The sequence below is a fragment of the Nyctibius grandis genome, chromosome 2 (genome assembly GCF_013368605.1).
Source record: "Nyctibius grandis isolate bNycGra1 chromosome 2, bNycGra1.pri, whole genome shotgun sequence".
Taxonomy (NCBI): Eukaryota; Metazoa; Chordata; class Aves; order Nyctibiiformes; family Nyctibiidae; genus Nyctibius; species Nyctibius grandis.
Window position 1 is genome coordinate 93,853,620 of NC_090659.1, and position 22,973 is coordinate 93,876,592.

Consider the following 22,973-nt stretch of genomic DNA (forward strand, 5'->3'; position numbering starts at 1 on the left):
AGTAATGCCCTGCTTGCCTCCCTGCCAGCTCACAGCTCTAAACATCCTCCTGCTTCTGCTGCTGCCTGCCTCCTCCCCAGCCCTGCCTGCAGCCAGCCCGGAGGCTGCTGGTGGGACAGGCGGGAAGGCACGAGGAATGGGAGCAGGAAGTACCAAGCGTGAATATTAGCAGCAGACCGGCAAAAAGTGGTGTGGCTACAAGACCTCTCCTGTCAACACCACATGTTGGGGACAGAGCTCGTAGCGGGCTCGATGCTCACTAGCTGCTTTGATGCCAGTGGATGCTGCCTAAAAGTTGACCACGCTTTGAGTCAGCTACGTATTGTCTTCACCAGCTGCTTGGAGCTGGTTCCAGCTGAACGTACCTCCTGCGTGTGTCAGCTATGCCCACCCACGCTCATGTGTCCCTGGCGCCGGGATGGTATTTTTCGTTAGTCACTGTGTTTATTGATTCCTAACAAAGCATTTTTCTCACTAACACAGTATCAGAGCTGAGCGGCTGCTCCTGGCTCACCTGGAAGACAGTTCTGCTTCTTGAGCTTTTCAAAGAGCTGTGGCTGAGTACATGCCCTGTTTCTCATACCAGTGGCACGACTGGAGGACTCTTTCTTGGCTCTGCTATCCGAGACTGTGTGTGGCTACCAGACTGTGGGGGGTCAGCCTTTCTCTAGGAGTGTTTAATTATTTGCACAAGGAGGACAAACTCCCACCAGAAAAGATCAAAAAAGGCCCTTTCCAGAAGAGCTCTACACCTGGTGCTACAGCAGGTGTCTTAAGGTTCATATCTCTTGTCCAGCTCAAACAGGTCAGACAACTCTTCCACCTTTAGCTCTCATGCAAAAATTTCGGAGTTCATAGCATTTTGGAATAGGGAATTGGTAAATATCTGTAGATGGGGAGCATGGGGCACCCATAAGCCAGAGGGGTCAATGAACGCAGATGCCATTGAGCATCACTTCAGCTAATCACACCTAGGGCTTGCGTGATGAGTGAGATTCAAGCACCAGCAGCTGAACTTACAGCAACTCTGTTCTTCTTCCCAGCTCAGCAAATCTCCGCACAAGGAGCTGCTTGGTACTGGTTGTACTGGTCTTAGGAGTACCTCAGCCAAAATGTGTCCTTTGGAGGGGGTGCAGCCAGCTGAGAGGGGCTTTCTGCCAGTGAGGGTTTGGGCTTTTGCAAGCTGGTGTTTGCAATTACAGGTAAATAAATGGGAGAAGCTGCAGTATTTGGCTTTGTCTTGAAGGGAATGACTGTTTCTTTTCACCTCTACTCCATGAACTAGTTTTACCTCTGGAGCTTGTTCTTGAGAGTGGGATTTCCACAGGGACCTGAGCACCTCCGGGACACAGGGCAGGCTTTCAACAGCTGTGAGGCAGATAACTGAGGACCTGAGGAACAGGCAAGGGCAAAGCCTAAGCCTTGATTAAAAGCCACAAAGACACAATGGACAATCCTTCCTCAGCCGCCTGGGTCTACACCTGCACCCATCCAGCTGCTCCCACCAGTCAGTGGTGGGAGGGTTGATAGCACTACGGGAGGGAAATGAGACTGACCCCAGCCCCTGGGCTTCCCACATCTAATTAAAGATCTTTGTTTTCTTTTTTTTCTCCAGAGAGGCTCACAGAAAAGCCAGCGTGGATTCCTGAAAGGCCTCCCTCCACCACCTGGCCAAGCCCAGCCCTGGGAAGAGGCTATTTATACTCCAGCGATGGGAAAGGCTGCAAGCAGCAAGGGCTGCCTCCATGCAGGGTCCACCAGCCCAGGCACCCTCAGCCACAGGTCTTTCCTCCTGTGTGTCCTTCCAAGCCTGTTCGGCTTAAAAATCAGGTGGGTTTATGGAGGTTAAAGCACTCTTAGCCCCACCACAACAGGTGAACTGGACAGCACGTGCTGCCAGTAGGCGGCCACTGGGCCAGGGCAGCCAAAGCTGATGGGTGAAGGGCTACACCAGCCCCCTTAAACACCTTTTTATGGACCAAATGCCAGCAGCTGCAGGTGGTTATGGCTGCAGCCCACAGCAACCACACAGCTGCAGGAGGCAGAGAAATCATCCCTCCCTGTCTCGACTGGAGGGGGCGACTGTGCCCAGCTCAGGTGCAGACACAGCTGTAGGTGGAGGAGATGAACCTCAGCCCTTGAACCAGACTATTCCAGCAGCAACAGTGGGGTTTTGCTAGCTCAGCATCCACAGTGAGCAGGGAGGGAGCAGCCAGCTTTACATCGCCTTTTCTCGACTATTACAAAGAATCTGGGAAGCTAATTCTTAAATCCTCTCCCAGGACAAGAGGGCTGCAGAGAAACAATTGCTCATCATTTTTCTCACCATGCTCAGCCACTGCCTCGTTGGCGAGGTTGATATCGCACACCAACATAGTCTAAAAAGGCCTCCTAGCATCCTCCTGCATAACATACTTCCGAGGTCACCAGTATTTACTGGCACCAAGAAAAGCTCCCCCAGGCCCCCAGCCCTGGCCACAGCCACTTGGCTGTGATTTTTGCACAACAGCTTCCAGCTGTGGCTTCAACCAAAAGGCAGCCAAGGCACAGGGACCACAAACCAGCATGGGTGCACTCCTGGCAATGGATGTTGGGCTGTTTATGGCAGACTTTCAGGCTTGGCTAGATTTTTTTTTACCTCCTAGTGAGACATTTCTCTCCAAGCTAAATGAACATGGTGTTTAACTGCTGCTCTCCTGCTGTGGGCTAGCAGTGATGTGGAGATTTACTTGCTGGCTGATGCAGAGCAAAACATCCTGGTTTACAACAGCAGCCACATCCCAGGGAGGCAGCTGCAGAGCTGAAGCGCAGACGGAGGTCCAGGGGAGCAGAGGGAGGTCTCCTACCTGCTCCACGCCAGCAGCAGCATGTGAGAAAGCCGAGGTATCTTGATGCAGATAGTACTGCTGTTTAATAAAAGCATCCTCCCTAGATGGCTGTTGCAGAGAACACTGCCAAGGCTGCAGCAGGCTGGCCTGAGACAGCTCAACAGTCAGAGACTTGCTAAGGGAAGGAAGTAAATTGCAATTTTTTCTTTTTTTTTCTACATCTTAAAAAAAAAAGCTCTAATTTTACTTCTCTGACAACTATATCCTAAGCTTACAGTAAGTACCTCCTGGCCTTGAGCTAAACCACGTGAAAAAACAAGCCCGACTCTGTTCCCTACATCCGTTCATTTAGAATTTTCCCTTTGCAGGTTCTCCTGCCTTGTGCCGAAGCTGAGGGCTGCACAAGGCTCCAGGACCATCGCCCACCCAGGCGCCATCACCCATACCCTGCCCACGCCAAGTGGGCAAAGCCGAGGGATGGAGCCGGGCTGGCTCGGCCGGGTACCTAAGGGGGGGTGATGGGAGTATCCAGCTCCCCATGGCCCCACCAGCACCTCTCCAAGCACACCAGATGTTGCCTTCACTGCATGAACATCCCCAAGCCTGCACGCTTTCTCCTCAAAGCAGGAAGCCAAGGAGCAACAAGCTGCTGCTCGGATGTTAACAGCGCGGTCACTGGCCCGCAGGAGGTGAGATTTTTTCCCAGCGCTTGGCTGAACCCCTGCACACAGGCTGTGGGCTGGAGACGCTGCAGGGATGCTTTGAGAGGGGGGAAAAAAGAGTGGATTTGTAGATGGGGCAAGACCCAGCCAGGGCAGCAAAACTGTGAGGCAAAGAGCAGGCATTGAGGTGGAGCAGTGGGGTGGGAGGGCAAAAGGCCAAGGGGACCATGGGACACGTGCCCAGCACAGTAGCTGCTTCCTCCAGCCCCAGGACATCACTCACTTAACCACAAAAGTACAAAACTAAAAAGGGAGTTTTTTTCCCCTCTTTATAAGCAGTCGGCCTTCCGTCCCCTGCCAGCAGCTGGCTCGTGGGGCGTGCAGGAGCAGCCGCCTGGCCCTGTGCCAGCAAAGGAAAGGTTTCTACCCAGCCACTTAACCTCCTCTGTGAGGCTCAGGGGGAAAAGCTATTTGGATCCTTCCCAGCTCCACAACCCTTCCAGCCATGGAAAATATCTTCCCAGGAATGCGAGATAAAGCCTGATTGATAAGCACATGTTTTAAAACAAGATGGGGATAGATTTTAAAGCCGTCCTTCAGTTCGGGCTGTGTTTAAGCAGCACCAGGGTAATTTGTTATGATGGGGAATTTTTATCAATTTAGTAACTCCAAAGCTGTAGCGTTAGAGCAGCACGAAGCCTTGCCTTCTCAAATCACTTTAGCTTTTCAGCCCCAGAAAACAGCTGCTTGAAATGAAGAGGGGCCAGAAGAGGAGGAATTGGGTTACGAGGAAATACGCTGACTCCATTTCCAACACAGGGTTACATCACAGACTGTTGACAAGTGCATTTACCAGCCACGGGTCTCCCACTTAACAGCATGTAGCAACTCCCAGTGCAAGGAGCTGGATCCCCACTTTCCCTTGCCCTGCCTCTGTTGCAGGCAGCTACCACAGCAGCACAGCTGACACCACTGCTGATCACTGCCACAGTCCTTCCCTGCCACCAAGTGTGGTTTAACCTTTCCTCCCTGGTGCCTGGCAGGCTTGACAGCACAGAGCAGCAGGACTTGCCCTTCTCCCTGACAAACTGAAGGCAGCAATGCATTTTGGGGAAGCGCGGTGCAGGCAGCAGCAAAACCACGTCTCTTGCAGCTCGCTGGAGAGACAAACAGAACAAAATCCTGCATCTCAAGAGCCTTTGAACTGACACTTTCCTAGAACAGGCTGAAGGGACACTTCCCATCAGAGGCTCCACCACGCAGAAAAGCGTATGAGATTGAGGTGTGTTTGCACACAGCAATTAAATATCCCAGCTAGCCTGGAGTACAGACAGGATGACACACAATTTGCCATAAGCCCTTCAACCCCACAGCAAGGCCATGCTCATCATGCTTTTAGGCACCTCCTTTAAAAGCAGCACCTCATCATTTGTATGCAGCTGCCACACAGCAATTTGCTCCAGGCTTGTGCCCAGGGTTCCCAGCCTCAGCATAACTAGCCAGGCAGGGGGAAGAGCTGTTTTCACTCCCACATCCCAGCTCTGCTCAGTTTTAAACACTTTGACTCGCTGGAAGCAGGAGCCAGGGGTATAAGGGGCTGCACAACCATGCAAGCACTGCCCTGCCCATGCTAAACTTACTCCACTGAGAAGCAAAAGTCTCAAACTAGGCAAGCGCTTACTCTCCTCCCTTTAAGCTCTCAGTTTTTAACAAAGATGCACTGGGAAGGGTAAGATAACAGCCTCACCTGGCCCCGTTAAACAAATCCTCTGCAAGGAGAGGGAGAACCGGTGATTTTATTTAGGCTTTTAACCTGCCTCCCTGCCTTTCAGCCCCATTGGGTGAAGGCAGAGGAGTATTAATTTACATTGCTCAGATTACACCAAAGTTGTACCTCAGCCAGAAGCACAGCTGGCCCAAGACTCTTCCTTGGGAAAGCTGAAGAAAACATGTATGCAAATGAAGCTCCCACAGAACTAAAATAGGGTGTTTAAACCAGACAAGAACCTCCAAGATAACTGGGGCATGCTCCACTCCCACCTCCACAAGCAGTATCTCACTCCTCCCAGCCCACTGCCACTATCTTACCCCTACAGAAACCTACCACTGCCTCAGCCTGCCGGCACCAGGGGCCAAAACCTGACACAAGACAGCAAAGATGCCAAACCTCTGCTGAAGTGAAGGCCTGAGGCCTCACAGACCAACACAGTTACCAAGTGGGTCATGCCCTCCTCTTTCAAGCACCTTAACCTCCTATAGCAATTAATGACTTGCAGTCCAAGGCAACATCCCTGGTCAGGCAGACAATGGTGCTGTCAGCAGCAACATAAAGCCCCTTGCCCCAGCTGGGGCTCTGTGAAGGTGTTTGTGTTCCTTTCTTCAATCCAGACTGCCACCAGGTCAGACAGGCAGAAAGCACAAGGAACCTGTTACTGTTGCATCTCAGCAAGAACAAGAAGCAATGGCTGTTTGCTCTGGGTCTGTCAAACAGATGCATTTCCTAATGAGGAACACAGCAATTATACTCAGGACTAAGTCTCAAGCCCAGACACACATCTGCTTTGTAAAAAGCCTAGGATAGGTCTAGGCCATTCTGACATTTCTCTCCCCAAGGAGAGGGCAACTACAGAAAAACCCAAAATTCTTTAACTTGACCAAGTTCTAGTCAATCTGCTCCTTAATAGCTATCAAATACAGAGGATCTAGTACCACAGCCAGGCTGTGCTGGAAAACCCAGTAATTTTACCCCTTCCCCACAATGTTCCCACCACCCAGGCTGAGAGAGAGTGCTGGTGTTAAGACTAGTGCTCCATCCATCCTTCTACCTTAATCTTGAAGTCATACTACGACTGAGGACAGACTCAAATACCCTTGTCTGACAAAAGCAGCTCAGCCAGCACTCAGCTTTAGTAGCACATATTCCATTCTGTTGGGTTTTTTTTTATTAATTTTGGTATCTTCCAGAGATAGAAGTCTCTGTGCAATCGTGAAAGGTGAAGAAGCTTCACTATGACACTCCTTGAGCTTTGCCTTATTCCCCTCAGCCTGCTCTTGCACTCCAATGCCACATGTAGAAACTGTGTGAGGTTTGTCTGGAGAGTCAGGCTGTCATGCACTAGGACCAAGCTATACTACTGACACTACCAAATCCTTGGGCAAACATCTTGCTGCAACCTCTCCTGCAAGTCACCCTAAGAAACACACTAGATGAAAAGGCATCACCTAGAATGGGTTTAAATGAGTTTTATTTTAGACAACCTACATGACAGATGTTTGGGTTTTTTTTTTTTTTTGTCTTTTTTAAAACAATGCCTCCACTCCAAATCAGGGTCAAAATAAGTGAATAAAGCTCAAGATGACATCAGTCCAGTTGTTAAACATTGCCAATTCCTGGTGGTGTGCCGATGAAGAAGAAACAGCAGCCAGCTATGAAGACAGGTGATCCAAAACCATACTGTTTGATTCGTTACTGAAACAAGAGTAGCAAGTGTTAGTTCAAGGTCATACCAGTCAGGGTAAGTTTCTGGAACGTGTTTGTGTATTCCCTAATTCAATCTGAGCTGCCACAGTCAGGCAGGCAGAAAGCGCAAGGAAGTTATTTTTGCATCTTAGTGCAAACCAGGGAGCAACAGGACAAGTGCTCATGGTCTATCAGATGATGCTGAGCATTTCTACGATCATACAGAGCGACTGGCATCAGCTGCTGAGCAAGCCAGACAAGATACTCATTCACACCCTTTTGTTTGACACACCAAGGTTCAGGTTTCCTCTCAAACAAGAGCACATCCTAAACAAGTACTAAAGCTCACAATGTACGTGCTGTCTCTTACAAGAGCTGTACACCAAGAAGCTGGAACAGTTGTTTGCCCACTGGAACACCTTGCTACTATTCTTTTAACCCCATCTGCTCCAAGATGGGGAATCTCAATTACACATCCAAAAGGTCTGCCCAAGCAGGGGAGATGCACACAGGCGCTCATAGGAGGTATCTTCTGGGTGACTGCCTGTTCTAGGGTCCAGGACAGACACCACCCTTCAGTCAAGCTGCAGGAGGTGGTGCGCCTGCGCCAAAAAAAAAAGTGCTCCTCTAGATGGGGCACTGCTCCACACTAGAAGTTGTTCATCTCTACATGACTTGCATACCAGAAAGCCTGGAAGAGGCTTTACAGATAAATTTAGCTGGCTATAAACAGGCTCCACGAGTTCACAATGACTGCAGAAAGCTATTGGTGATCCCACACTGTGAGTCTGCAGTGAATTCCACAGCTCCCAGAATAAGCAAAAAAAGAAATGCAAGTGTTGGGATCCAAATACTGTTTCCTTGCAACTGCATTCCAACTCAGAGTAACTAGAAAGCAGACCACAGGAGCTGCCTGAGCTCAGGCAGTTGGAGATTCCAGATAGAATGAGGTTAAGCAGTCGGTCAAATATTACCATGTTCCCAAATTTAGGGCAATATTAAAACAGATGGTTCTTGCGTAACAAAATAAAGGCATCAGATTAAGTGAAAGAAGATGGAACGTGATCATGTAAGCTACTTCAGAATTAACCCCCACAAGAGGGATCCAAAGTGCTCCATTTCAGAGGACACTGTCTTTAATCTAATAGTTTAAAGCCATTACCAATTACACTCATCTCACCAAGGCAATTCCTTCTGCACTTCTTAGCTATTAAGTCACAATGAATCACTGCAGTGAAACTATGTCCCCTTTGAGTATGATTCAATAGTATACAAAGGAAGTTCCAGCCACTTTGTGTAATACGAAGCAGCAATGAGGACATACTTACATGAACTTTTAAGTTTTTAAACTGGCAGTTACTGCTCAACTTTAACAGGGATACGACAGAACAAGTGATGCATTAAAAGAGCTGACTATGTAGTTAGGTGCACGCATCCAATTCAGGTCAGTACTTACACATTTCTCAATTTCTAAGCCATCCTTAAAGAAAATCATATATGGGGTCACACCATCCTCACGGAAATCCAGGAGAGCCACCATACCATCTGGATTCATGTTCTCTCCTACAAAGAACTTCAGAGAAATGTGTTACTAAGGCATTTAATGAGCTAGTACCAAGGGAAAGTGCCTTTTATACAAGAAAGCTATAACATCCACTAGTTCGGTTTAAAGGTCTCCCTGACCAGCTGCAGGGATTTTGTTTTCTTCAGCTTGTCCATTTTAGTACCAACTTAACTTTACCACACTGCTATGAACAGCAGAGTAAGACATAGCAGGGGCTGAAGTAATCCATCTTTCAAGTCTTTAACTCCACAGTTCCTAAATGGTGATAACTATAAATGTAGTTAACTACTAAGTGCTGCAAGCTGAAATGAGATCCCCAGACACCTAGGAGTCTTTCACTGTTTCTCCTCCCTGACTCTCATAGCCCCTAACACTCTCAGGGAAGGGTAAGTTAGATGTCCTCACAACAGAAGCCCTCAAAACTCTCCACAAGCTAGTTCAGCAGACGAACCACTTGCAGTTTGTATCACTGCAATACTGCCGTAAGGAGACAGAAGTTTCGTTACCTGGTAGTTTTTGAAGTTAGCAAGGATGTGTTTGATTTGTTCTGCAGCCCCTGTCATGAAAGGCTTTACTCTGTCTGGCTTGTGTTCCTCAAGTCTGGCTTTGATTCTAGAAGGGGGGGAAAAAAAAAGTTCTGAAAACATGTTCTAGCCTAATAACTTCACTGTGCAGCATCACATCATAGCAGAAAGTTACTGGCAGTCAAACTGTTTGATTTTGTTGCTCTTCCCCCCCTCTCCCTCTCAAAACCTCCAGATTTTAACTTAATTTTGCTAGTGGATTAGAAGAACAGTGCCTGCCACTCATATCAAGCTCATTTTACTTCTAGGCTAGTGGTAGACAAAAATTAGCAAGACTAATTGATTAATAGCATCAAGTATACTATCCATCAATAACACAGAGAAGTGTTTTCACCTTTAATGCTAGCCCACTAAACACTGAGCAACATAAATTATACCTTGAATTAGCACAAAGTTCCATTAACACACACTGTATTTGGACATTTAAACTGTCAAATTCGAAAAGCTTCCTGCCGCTTTCTTCACTACCCCCCCCCCCTTCCCCATGAAGATTTGGCATAGAATAATCAGAAAGAAAACAGCAAGGTTACAAATAATATCCAAAGCACGTGATCAGGTCCTCTACCTCAGCCAAGATAAACTTAGATATTCCAGTATCAATTCTTTAGAGCTCCAGTTTTGCCAAGTATTAAGACATTACTGAAGTTCACAGTCAGTTTGGCACCTGTATCAGAACTAACACCCACTAGGAATAAAGTTCAACACTGTTTTTAAAAACCTCAATGACCTAACAATTTTGCAATCTCATTTAAAGAAAAAGCCTACCAACACTTACGCTTTCATGTAGTCCTTGATGTACTTCTTGTAGGATTCTTTTGTAAAGCTGGTTTCCTGAAGGTGGTGGTTTATTACTATATCAACACCAGTTATGACCGTGGCTTCTGTTCCATCTCCCTCAGGACCTTCAGCAGAGGCATTGCCACCAATTAGAGAGTCATCAATTTGACCCTCTGTCCTGGTGACCATCTAGATTTAGAGACATCAAAAAACTTAACGGCTCTGCAAAAATCTTAACGCTACCGCTCTTACACATCTATGACCTGACAGCAGGGCATGATTTCAGAGCCACAGTTAAGTGCAAGGAATCTGAATACGGCCCGAGCACAAGTATCTTAAGCCAGGCTCCTCTCCCAGTGCCTGACTAAAGCTTTGTTACACCACCGGCACTCCAGCTTGGCTGCCCCGGGCCCTCGCACGCACCGCTTGCAGCAGCAGCCGGCCCTGCCCGGCCGCAGGCACCAGGCCGTGGTGGGTCTCCCCCTCCGGGCCCCCGGCAGGGAAGCCAGCCCCCTTCTCCCCAAACCCTGCCTCCGCCACCGCCCCGGCAGGCCCGGCTCCAGGCGGCGGCTGGGCCCTGAGTCACCGCAGCGAGGCCGGCCTGCCTGCCTGCCCCCTCCCTCCCTCGGGCCGGGCGGGCCACTCACCTTCCCCTCCACTTCCAGGCACAGGCCGTTCGCCACCTCCCGGATCTTGTAGATGTCCGAGAACATCTCGTCCTCTGCGGGGGGACAGACACACACACACACAGGCGGCCGCCTCAGCCTCCGCTCTCCGCCTCCCGGCAGCCACCTTCCCCTCACCCACCTTCCCCTCCCGGGCCCCGCTCCGGCTGCCCGCCACCCCCACTCCCGGGCCCGGCGCTCCCGCTCGGGCCCCGCGGCCTCGGCCCGGGCGGTCCCTGCTTCCCGCCGCCGCCGCCCGCACGGCACATGCGCGGCGCCGCCAGGCCCAGCGGCCGGGCCCAGGCCGCGGCCAGCCCCTTCCCCCCGTCCGCCCCAGCAACCCCCCGCCCCTCGCGGCCCCCTCCCCCGCGCCGCGCTGCCGCCCTTACGGCTGATGCAGTCCCGGTAGATGATCATGGCGGCGGCGGGCGGGGGGGCGGCGGCGCGGGTCCCTGCGCAGCGACCCGAGAGCGGGCGGGAGCGAGGCGGAAAGGGCCGAGCCAGCGCCTGCCGGGGCTCATATAGCGGGCACGTCCCGGCGCGTCATCGCGCACGCGCGCCCCTCCTCCCCCCGCGCCCCCCCCTTCCCTCCCCGGGCGGGAGGCGGTGGCGGGCATCGCCGGGCGGCCACTGCCGGGCCGGTACAGCGGCCTTTGGGAAGGCTGTGCGGGGGGCTTCGGCGGCACCGACCGGCTCCCCGCGCCCGGCAGCAGCGCCGTGCCGGCGGGAGGGCGGCTGCATGCCTGTGCTGCGGAGGCCAGGCAAGGTGCGGTGGACGGGCGGCCCCCTTTGCCCTCAGCGGAGGGCGGGCCTGTCGCTGTGGTGGGCTGGGCTGTGCTTTGAGTGGCGGGTCTGCAGGGGTGCCACCATGTCACCTGCTGCGCTCACGTTGTTAACAGCCCGATAACGCGTGTAAGGGCTCTCCCGACCGCCTCCGGCTGCCGCCCTGTCACCCGCAGGGTGCCTCGCTGCCATGGCTTGTGTGAGTGCTGGGGGGCTCCTGACGCCGTGTGAGAGCCGTGACGTGCATCCACTGCACCGAGCGCCGTACCTGCTCCAAATAAATGGTATTTTTTTAGCGCACAAATAATTAAGAAGCTGTTAGACTTCTTCCTGTTACTGCTCCCTGAGATAAATCTGAGGAGAAGGACTTGGAGGTGATGGTTGACGAGAAGCTCAACATGAGCCAGCAATGTGGGCTTGCAGCCCAGAACGCCCATCGTATCCTGGGCTGCATCAAAAGCAGCGTGGCCAGCAGGTCGAGGGAGGTGATTCTGCCCCTCTGCTCTCATGAGACCCCACCTGGAGTACTGCATCCAGCTCTGGGGGCCCCAACAGAAGAAGGACATGGAGCTGTTGGAGCAAGTCCAGAGGAGGGCCACGAAGATGATCAGAGGGCTGGAGCACCTCTCCTATGAAGACAGGCTGAGAGAATTGGGGCTGTTCAGCCTGGAGAAGAAGGCTCCAGGGAGACCTTTAGCAGCCTTCCAGTACCTGAAGGGGGCCTACAGGAAAGTGGGAGAGGGACTTTTTACAAGGGCAAGTAGTGATAGGACGAGGGGGAATGGTTTTAAACTGAAAGAGGGTAGATTTAGATGAGATATTAGGAAGAAATTCTTTCCTGTGAGGGTGGTGAGACACTGGAACAGTTGCCCGGAGAAGCTGTGGATGCCCCCTCCCTGGCAGTGTTTAAGGCCAGGTTGGATGGGGCTTTGAGCAACCTGGTCTAGTGGAAAGGTGTCCCTGCCTGTGTCAGGGGGGTTGGAACTAGGTGATCTTTAAGGTCCCTTCCAACCGAAACCATTCTATGATTCTGTGATAAATTGAGTTGAGTATGCCCAGAGACACCACTTCTGTGCTTGCAGAAGGACTGGATAGGGCAAGTATATCTTTCTTATTTTTACAAGTATGTTTTTCTTATTTTTCCACAGATAACTGCGATTAAGTCCAGGGGTTGAGGTTGAGATGCAAGGCAGAAGGACAGTAATACCTAGGCCTCTTTTTTCCCCCTCGCATATACTTTTCTGCAGCAGCCTGTCACAGTTGAAATAAATGTAGACCTCCCTTGAACCCTGATTCTTAGGTGATGTTGACAAAATACCTTCAAAAGACACCATGGGACCTAAAATGCTTAATGCTGCTAACGACCCTGGATTTGACAGAGACACCGGGGCACAGGAAACAATTCCCTGTCCCTCACCCTCCTCAGGCAGTAAATTACTGGTTGCTTTCTTTGTGTGTGCCAGAGGAGCTCGCGTTTTATCTCCTTCTCCCTGCTATCCTTTCCTTTGCTCCAGATATCAGTGCCCTTTTTTTTTTTCAGATGGTCTAGCTGCTTATGTAATCTAATTAAATTTGTAAGTCGTTTTCTGCTGGTTTTCACTTCCAAGACTAACTACTGCTGCTGTCTCAGACCTAAAAAAGGGGCTCCTGCCCAAAAAGCTTATGTTTTTTTCTCCGTGGCAGCTGGCCTGATAAAAGACAGCCCCTCTTTCTACAAACCGCAGTGGAAAAGAGCAACTTAGACCTTCAGCAGTGGGTTGAGTGACAGAAGAACATTTGGCTCCTTCTCCGTAGAGTAATATGCAGCTAAAAACATCCAGTTAGTAGGTGTGCTTCAGTTTGGTTTTATTTTGAAGAGATGGTTCTAGAAAAATTAGTATTTCTGTAGTAGTATTGAAACCACTTACAAATTCAGCAGTTGACTCAATTTACTGGAGTCAGGGTAGAAACCCTTTGGCACAACTGCTAAGGTAGATGGACCTTCAGGTCACGTTGCCTGTAGGTCTATATTCAGAGTTGCAGCTGTGAAATGAGAGATACTACTTAAAAATGCGTCAGTTAAATAGGTCAAGGCTCCTGTGTGAGCACCAATTTGATGTGGAGTTAAGCTAAATCGGTATCAAGTTAAAAAAGCTTTAAATGAAACTCGGAATGTTGGCAAGGTTTTGCATCCTTTTAACTTGAGTTGCTTTTAAAACTGATTTAAACTCAGGCAACCCTGAATAAAACCCAGGACTAAGTTGGTGATATTTTAAGTGGTGTAGGCTTTGCAAGAAGCACTTCACTGAGGTACCAGTGCTGAGAATTTCCTATGATGCCATATAAACAGATACTTCTATGTCATGTACTGATACTTTGTGATGAACTAGATTAGAAAATGCATTTAAAATATTTTATTTTTTCAAAAACACGCATTGTTTGAAGAAAACCTTAATGTTCCTCACCTGCTTTCTGTGCAGGCAGCCCCTTCAAGCACCTCTTGCCTCTTGTCAGGGTTAATACATTCCAAAGTGGTTGTTTAAAAAGGTGGTCCCTCCACAGCAGAGGGCATTTTAGGTGCCGACTGACATCTAAAATGATGTGACAGGTTTTCCTGACAGTGCACCTCATCTTTGGAGATATGTAAATCCCCATGGACTGATGGAAGTCCTGTGTTTTTATAGATGAGGCTTTTAATATCATTTGAGGAGGATTTTCTAGCCTCACAAGAAGCCTTTCTCATGGAAGATGCCTCTCAGCTAATTGTGAATTATCAAATATTAGCATCAGGATATGACTGTACTCAACTAATTGTGTCTTGGATTAAAATGGCAGATGACAGCTGATACTTCACCATTCTTTCTCTAAATAAACCGTAGTTTTCAGCCCATCATGGCAACTCCCATTAAGCTGTGTGTAAGGGAGGAGATCCTGCCTGCAGCTAAGTCTGCTGCCAGGTGCAGCGTTTGAGAGTTGAGGGTGGAGGCAGAGAGGTGAGGCTGCGCTGTGACATAAGGGGTGGCACCACTGTGTTCTAACCTTTGTGAAGTGCTGTGGAAGTCACATAGTAGTGGTGGTATTTTACATCAGTGTGCTGGATGTGAGGGAGGGGGTTCTAAAAATGTATGTATATCCTGGTGGAAAGAAACTGAAAAATTGAAAACTAAATGAGCAAGACCTGGCACTGCGGAGAGGCCTGGCACGGCAGTCTGTACTTACTACCCTCTTACTCAGTGCATCTCCTGGCACAGAGGCTCTTGCACTGGGCAAGAGGATGCATGACAAGCCCGTGATCAGCTTGTGTCTTCACAAATCTGGCTGGAATTTAGGACTAAAACAGGAGCTGTGACTTTGTAGCCCCTCATTCCACCCACCCAGATGGAAACTGTAGCTCTAACTCATTTTGTTCAAGTTCTTTCCCCAGGGCATTTAAGGGCAATAAAGATTTGCTCTCTAGGTGCTAAACTTTCTTATTTACTGGGAATTGACCTCAGAAAACCAGGCTATCAGTTTGACTCTTTCAGGTGTGTTTAGGTTACGCAATGCTTAGGGACATGTTTTAGTGGTGGACTTGGCAGTGTTCGGTTAACGGTTGGACTTGATGATCTTAAAGGTCCAGTCCAACCAAAACGATTCTATGATTCTATGTATATAGCCAGTCTTTCAGTCCCTGGTAATCCCTGGAGCCTTTTGGATCTTGAGCCAAAATTTGTAATTTAGATCTACGTGTGCAGTGTACTGAGTCAGAATCCCAGATCCCAAGATTGGTAATGGAGAGTTGAGCTTTGATCATCAGTGTAGCTTATCGGGTCCAATCTATTCACAAATAATAGAATACGTTAGCCTGGATTAGATAGATGAAGATATCCCAGACAAAGGCACCTCTTTTTACAATACAAGAAAGGTCTTCAGTTCAGCAACAATCCCTCCTGCACTCAGAAGACGTGTAGATGTTGTTACCCTGACGTTTACAGTATTTACAATTCTTCCTGTTGCATCTGGGTCCCTGAAAATCCTCTGCATCCTCCTTGGCTGTACACCCACCGCTCTGTTTCTCTTGGTGGCTGGCTGCACTTCTTCAAACAGACAGAGAGGTCACTGCACAACAACAAAAAGCCTTTTTATCCATGACGTTCCACTCACCGGTTCAGCTTACCTAAAACCTTGCCAGTGGGAACATGTGAGTGTGTCAGGCTGCACTGCAACTAGTGTGTTTTCAGGAAAAAAAAGGACTGGAATTGCCAAGAGAAGAACTTTGAAGCAAGGTGTTGCCCAAAGCTGCAGCCACATTTAGACTTAGCAACCTTATAAACATCCATGTGACTAAAAGAACTACGGTAGAAAGGTCTCCTCCTGTCTTGGGTCTGCTACCATTCAGTGTTTCACTAATGTGCTGAACGCTGGAATAAAGGGTGCGTTCATTAAAGTTGCAGCCAACATTAGGTTGGGAAGGACAACCAGTGTATTGAAGATTGAGATTAGAATTAAAAAATGATCTTGACACATTGGACAAATGGCCTGAATCATTACAAGGCACTTGGACAAGGCCAGTGGGTCAATGAGCAGTCAAACAAATTTACTAAAGGAAAATCTGTCAAAGGCTTTTAAACACAAACACGCAACACAAGGTTCAGGCACGCTCTGAGCCACACACTGCTAGAAGCTGAGAGGGTGTATGGGGGAAGTGCTGCTTTATACCGAACCTGGTCCTCTGCCCTTCCCTTGGCTCTTGCTGCTGGCAAGTGCCAGAGATGCTGAGCTGATGCTGCACTCTGTGTGGCTGCTCTGGTGTCATGCTCTTGAGTGCAGAGCAGAAGTGATGAGCTACAGACCCAGGACAGAGAACTGGGCAGCAGTTGTGCAGAAAAGATCTGGGGCACTGGCAGATCCAAAGCTGAACCAGAATCATAGAATCATTTAAGTGGGAAAAGACTTTTAAGACCATCGAGTCCAACCGCTAATCTAGCACTGCCGAGTCCACCACTAAACCATGTCCCTAAGCACCACATCTACAGGTCTTTTAAATACCTCCAGGGATGGTGACTCTACCACTTCCTTGGGCAGCCTGTTCCAATGCTTGACAACCCTTTCGGTGATGAAATTTTTCCTAATATCATCTGTCTTACCTGTTTTCAGAAAAGCCCACGCTATGTTGGAATATATAAGTGGTGATGTTATGTGTGAGAAACCTCCGCTGTCTTAAAGCTGTGAGGGGTTGAGCTCTGTTCAGCGCTGCTAATACCTCCTGGAGCACTGACTCCAGCTTTATCAATGTACTTTGAAAGAGATATGGGCTAATTGGCAAGGGTTCAGAAGAGCAGAGGGAATGAGTAGAAGGAATATGAGTAGGTTTATTTTGCTGCAAGGCAGTTTTAGGTTAGGCATTGGAAATGCTTTCCAGTACTGTCAATAGAGAAGCAATGAATAGGCTGTCTACCTAGTTCTCTGTCCCTGCAGGTTTTTGAAAATAGGCTAGAAACCTGCTCAGGTGAGATCAGGAAGCATGTTAGATCCACCATGAATGACACAGAGAATAGCTGACCCTGCCCCACAACAGAGGGACAGGCTGCCTCTAGGTCCTTTATAGCCCTATTCTGTGTTGCCCAGTGATTCTTAGATGAACTATGTGCTCTCATTTACACCTATTTCGACTGGTTACACAATTGGGATAAAAATAATATCCTCATATCCCTATTCAAAATGGACAAGAGGGTTTGGAAAAGGGACATTGTCAGAGAAGAACATGTTTGTTGTCCTGCATGGCAAGATGGGTCTGTGTGGAAATCACACATGCGCAGAGGGAGAAGCGTTCAGTTTCTGCAGTGCCCAGAGCTTTAATCCTGGTACAAGTCCCTACTTTAGTCCTATTTAAATACAATGTGGTACAGTCCTTTGACTCTAGATTAGACAGAAGCTGCAGAAAGGGCTCCTTCCACACCAAACTTAAGGGATTTAACTGTTTGTGCCTGCCGTGATCGGACTCTGCTTAATCTGCAGGTGGTGAGCCTGGATCTCTGCAGCGAGATCTGCTTTTACAGCAGAGTGGAAAATCTATAAATTCATCCACCAAAAAAAAAAAATCAGTGCACGCCTGGCTGGTTCAATTGCTTTGCAAAGGATGAGGGTGGAATTCATCCTATTTAAGCTCCACCGCAGAGGTGGCTCACCACTAGATCCCTTTGTTAAGTGAGCTGAATCTGACTTCTCCTGGCGCAGCAGGACTTGCTACGTAAGGGAAGGGGAGCTGGGAGGGCGGGTGGTGGCGAGGCAGTTGGGGGCAGCGTCCTCCCCAGCAAGGGTGCAGTCCCACCGTGCCCCAGTGAGGCCAGCAGAGTGGGACCAAGGTCCAAAGTCAAGCCAGGGCTGGGATGAACAAGATACGGGGCCAGTCCCAGTATGGCTGCAGCCTGACGCCAGCGGGGAGTGAGGGAAAGGTCTGAGCGCAAACGCAGCTGCTGAGACTTGGGAGAAGAGTGTCCCAGCGAGGCCACTCATGGCTCCGTCCCACACCACAGCTGGTTTTACTGCAACTTGAGCCAGGTTACACCTACTACCTACAGACAACCCTCTAAAGTTGAACAGCTTTTTTTCTAAGGCCAATTAACCGCTCTGCCTAATTTTTCTCCCCAAAGACGTTGAGCTGAACTGTGTCCTCAGTCAACTTAGCGAGCTCCATAAAGAAGACTCAAAAAAGACTTTCCTCCTCTAGATCTCTGTGTTTGCCCTCCAGATGTAAGACTTATTACTTATGGGGGTGCCTGTGACATACAGAGACACCCCATTAGATGGTGGGACAGGAGCCAGTGGATGGCAGGCAGGGCTCTACTCACCTTGGGAGGAGGCCAGAGCTTTTCCCACTGGTGTTTGCTTCATTCCCATATCACTTGGAATGCCCTAGGACTAGCAAAAGAAAAATTTGATCTTGGACCTGCAACTAATACAACCTCTCTGGCCTCCTGGCCAGTTGGATGCTGCACACAAGTACCATTCTCTCCAGATAATCAGCATCCCCATGTGATGAGTTTGTGTCTACAGTGTTTTTAACCATTAGAGGGGCTAATCCTGCTGTGCTAAACTCACTTGGTTGCCATTTTTCTAAATGGCACTTGCTTCACAAATATTTTGAAGCCTGAAATTGAGTTCTGCCATTTTAATCCATCGCTGCGTGCTTTTTAGTTCATTGTTATGCAGTGTGAGCTCTCGGTTTTGTCAACAGAGAAATAATCATCAGAGCACGCAGCATGTTAATGTTGTTATTCCTAAAATTCTGTCACTGGATTTACCAGCAGGTAATAAATAAGGAACACCCTCAGTTACGTTTATAAAGCAAACTTTGCTGCAGATGCTCCAGGAGAATGGCAGGAATAAAAGTGGCATTATAGGGAAATGGGTAGATCAACCTTTTGGTCTCCCAGTTGTGCAAAGCATCGCTTTGAAATACTGTAGAGGAAAGCAGGCATCAGGACTAACAAACTGCATTTTGGAAAACAGCTTCCTAAATGGCAACCTAGTAACTTGAGTTTATAACGCTTGTCAGATGCAAATACAAACCTGCTATTATTTTCAAAGATCCCAAGACAGATTTGTTATGTACTGTTTTCTGATAAGGATTTTGTGTCTACTATATTCCCTCCTTCTGTGAAAAATCAAAAAGGGACCTGAGTGACAAAGGATATGTTGGAGGGTTAGGAGGTATCACCCAGCTTCTGGTGGTTTTGAATTGCTGTGGTTTATATTGTTTTAGAAAGGTCCGGTGGTACTGTAGGAGACACTATGAAATGGGGAATTTTAATGGAAGAATGGTAGAAGCAGCTCTTTGCAAACTGTCACCCCCAAATGTGCCCTGAGAAAATAAGGGCTGATCTGTGTATCTACCTAATTATCTTAGGCACTTTAAGATTAGGGTAGGAAAGGACCTTGAGAGGTCAATCAGCAACTTTTCTTACCTCAGGGGGATTAGTTAGATATGCACCACTCTGGGGAGATGTTTGTCTACCTTGTTTTTCAGATCTTCTGATGATGGAGATTTCCAGCCTCCTCTACAGAACAAACATTTACTGAAAAGGGGCTGGGGGCTGGGTCTTCCCATTCCCCTGTGAGTGTTGTAAATATAGGATGGTCCATAACCCATATTAAAGTGGATTTAAGGGTCTGTCTGATGCTCAGATCCTTATGGAGCTCAGCCTGCCTCATTCTACATTGACACCTGGCTCCACAGTTTCCATATTTATCTGAAAAAATGCTGTATTAATTGTCAGTGCTTTCACACAGGATGAACCAGGATGTTCCTCGCTGTTTGGTTCCTTCACTGGGCCAGCAGGAGCATGGAAGTCTATCCACAGGGCCGTGGTACTGTAGGTAGAGAGGAGAAATGGAGGAACCAGCCCACCTCATGTATTTCTACCAAGAAGCTTTTCATATAAAAAGCAGTTTAGCTAATGAATACAATTCAGGGCAGAGTTGCCTGAAGTGATAATAGATACTTCTGTGAAAACATAATAGCAGTTCTCAGTGCTGATCAGAAGACTAAACTGTTAACAAAATTTTAAGAAAGAAATAGAGCTTAAAACCAGAGATATCCCTGCCATATATATGTCTGTATACACACACGGACTAAATATCTATATATACATACACATTTTGAATATAACTGTTGTATGCAAAAAAGCCAAATGCCATGAGCAGTTCTGGCCTCCCTGTGTCAAAAGGGTATGATAAAAGTAGTAACAGTACCAAGAAGAGAGGCAGGGAGCAAAATAATAAACTGGAATAGGACACGTCAGCTTTAAAAAGAGGTATCTGGGGTCGTGGGTATGATGGCGGTCTTTGAAATTAACAGTGGCACTGAGAAAGTAAAAAAGGTCAGTTATTCACTGCCTGTCAGCATATGGGAACTCTGGGAACATCAAGGAAATGATGAGGTGACAGGTTTAGAAGAGACAAAAGAAAGCTCCTTTTAACACCCTGCGTGTAGTTACATTATGGAACTTAATGCTCCAGGAGGCTGTGAACGCCAAAAGTTTAGATTATTGCAAAAGCAATGAGAAAGAGTCATGGGAAAAAATGCAGAAAGAGCTATTAAGCACTTCTGGCTCAGGAAGAAGCCCTTCAGCCAAGGACTGTGGGAGGCCGGGGAATTTAACACTGAATTGTTCCTATATGATTGTCATATTCTTTATTTTTTTGCCTTTATGTGTCTGCTGTAGGCCCCTGTCTGAGGCAGGAGACTGCACTAGGTGAACATTTGGTCTGATCCAGGATGGCTGTTCCATGTACAGCGGGGAGTGGAGCCTACAGAGACCACAGAATTACGGTCTACAAGAATCCTTGTAAATGCTGCCACCGCATGAATAAGCAGCAAAGAGCAGCTGCTGCAGTCATAGCAGTCACGCAGGAGGCTAACACCCTCCTCTGCACAGATCTGTATATTTTGTGAGATAAAGGGTTTGGAAGAGAACACCGGTATCCTTGAATCCCCTTTATTAACTTATCAATCATGTGCAGCCTCAGGGAGGGACATTTCTAGGAAGGAAGAGGGAGCATGAAGGTCACGAGGAGGCTAGGGAACCATCTCTGTCTCTTTCTCTGGCCTGAAATAACCCTTGGCGAGCTGTGGGGCCGAGCTGAGGTGAGGGAGGACCACTGCCCGCTCTGCCTCACCAGCTCCCAGCTATGCTAATTGCATTAGCTGCCACCCTGAGGATTTTTCCTGGCTTACTTTTGCCATCTCATAGTTCTGACCTGGTTTTGACATTTGAAAGAGCAAGTAAAACCCTCACATATCGGGTGGTTTAGCTGCCATCAGCTTCCTTACTGTTTAATGACTGTGGCCAAGTGCCCAGCCAAGGCGGTGTTGGATATCGCTGGGTAAGCGAAGGATTACGGAGGTGCTGCGAGGTCAGGCTGCTTTGTTTCAGCCATGCCAAGAAATGACATCCACCCTCCACAGTCTTTTGGGCGGCCACAAGCCCCCGCTCCATCTGTCTTATTTTTGAGTTGCTCTGTAATGTGATCTAACCCCGTATTCCTCTACCTGTGGCTCACCAAGCACTGAATGACAGCAAATTTCCCATCTGGGACATCCTGACATTCGTGCATACCTCAAGCTACAAACGTTTACGCGCGTGCAAGCAAGCAAAGCGTGCTGGGAGATACAAAACACACCTATGCACATCTGAAGTTGGGCATACGTATTTCTCTGTTGTAAATGAAAACCACTGTGGCCACGATGCATACAGTGCCTGTTAGGTTTGGTTTGGGTTTGTTCTTTTTTTCCTAAAAGGTTATGCTGTCCTTCAATTTTGAAAAGCTCAACGGCCTGGGCGGGAGCACAGTACGTACCTGGGAGGCAACAAAGAAATCCCTGTGTGCCACAACTTGCGTTTACAGCCGCGCTTCTCTGCGACGGCAGCCAGCGCATAACCCTCCTGTCTCAGATTCTGCATGCATGAAATGAGGCTAATAATGTTTATCCACCTACTGTGAGGGTTGACAGAACAAATCATTATTGCTCAATGGGGACAGGAAACCAGGAAGAAATCCCATTGAAATAATTAAAATATACAGGAGCAAGCGAACACGGAGGAACGAAGGAGGCTGGGGGGCATATGCTCTTATAGCACAAAGGAAATGATTCTCCACTGAGAACAGCATGAATATGGAAACCATGCAACAGATGCACTATGCTGAACATCAAATAGTATGTAAATTATTCTGCTTGTCTTTTTGGTGCATTTCCTCACCATTCACGAATGGTTTTGTGCTGAACATCCGAGAGAGCAGCTGAGGAGCTGCTTTTAGTTCCAGTGGGCGTTGCAGATGCGCGGTGAGAGCGCGCAGGGTACGGTGTGCTGGTGCTGCCCAGAGCCGTGGTCGGCCCCTAAGGATCAGGATAGAAATTGGCCTCTGTTTTCAAACTCCTCTGTGGCAAGGCAAAGGGGGAAAGCCCCAGCCAGGCACTTAAGAGCAATGCCAGGGAAATGGGGACAGTTTTTCTTTCTTTCTGTTAATCTGAGCTTGTTATCTACTGCTTTGGATGTCTCTGCTGGTGGCCAGTGCTATTTAAAGACTTGGCTCTTGTCCAAAGCCTGCACTCACACATTTCACGTAAGAAATACAGACAGAAAAAAAAGCAAATTCTCCATTGGTTCGTTGAACAGTTCTGCTGCTGCTGAACACAAAAGGCACCGTTTCAGTTTCCTCATGCAGTCCTGACTTATAAGCAAGCTGCTTCCCTGAGGGTTGGCTTTGCCAGAGGAACAACCTGATCGTGTGTAGGAGCAATGTCTCTGTACTAACTGGAGTTTCACCAGGCACACAGAGGCTCGGGGCAGTGATTTTTACTTGCAGTTCTTTTTTTTGAGGGGGGTTTCACATGAAAAGTGCAAACACAAATGCTGGATTTTCTGATTGTTGTAGCCCACTGAAAATTAAAGGCCATGAAAACTCTTCTTCATAATTTCCTTGATTTTTGCTGATATTCTCCATTCCTGAAAACATCCATGGTGGTTGGTAGCTATACTGACCAAATGTGTTGATTCATTAATAGCTTCTGTTTTGATTTAATGCAGTTATGACAAATTGTTATGTTTTTCCATAGGTAGGGAAACAAACCTATGGAGATCATGGATATTCAAGAAGGATAGTAAAAACCTGATATCCTGCCACGATA

At 48.2% G+C, this 22,973-nt stretch overlaps 1 protein-coding gene and 2 non-coding genes across 3 annotated transcripts; all 3 read right to left on the reverse strand.

Moving 5' to 3' along the window:
* Nucleotides 1-5,853: 5,853 nt before the first annotated feature.
* LOC137660689 (small nucleolar RNA SNORA31) lies at nucleotides 5,854-5,987 on the reverse strand. Its single transcript, XR_011047753.1, has one exon. It is a non-coding gene; the product is annotated as a small nucleolar RNA SNORA31 (small nucleolar RNA).
* Nucleotides 5,988-6,718: 731 nt separating this feature from the next.
* On the reverse strand, nucleotides 6,719-11,039 carry TPT1 (tumor protein, translationally-controlled 1). Its single transcript, XM_068395431.1, has 6 exons — nucleotides 10,930-11,039; nucleotides 10,523-10,596; nucleotides 9,874-10,064; nucleotides 9,021-9,126; nucleotides 8,407-8,523; nucleotides 6,719-6,959 (listed from the first exon to the last, which is right to left on the reverse strand). Exons 1-6 carry the CDS (start codon nucleotides 10,955-10,957, stop codon nucleotides 6,957-6,959), a joined length of 519 nt encoding a protein of 172 aa, XP_068251532.1. The 5' UTR covers nucleotides 10,958-11,039; the 3' UTR covers nucleotides 6,719-6,956.
* LOC137660688 (small nucleolar RNA SNORA31) lies at nucleotides 7,025-7,154 on the reverse strand. Its single transcript, XR_011047752.1, has one exon. It is a non-coding gene; the product is annotated as a small nucleolar RNA SNORA31 (small nucleolar RNA).
* Nucleotides 11,040-22,973: the final 11,934 nt, after the last annotated feature.

Bases quoted from the DNA above. Each gene is read 5' to 3' on its own strand.
- TPT1 (XM_068395431.1), bottom strand. From the start codon at position 10,957: ATGATCATCTACCGGGACTGCATCAGCC. The intron at 10,597-10,929 runs GTAAGGGCGGCA...GTCCCCCCGCAG, and splicing joins CTACCGGGACTGCATCAGCC to AGGACGAGATGTTCTCGGAC. The intron at 9,127-9,873 runs GTAAGTGTTGGT...CCCCCCTTCTAG, and splicing joins ATCAAGGACTACATGAAAGC to AATCAAAGCCAGACTTGAGG.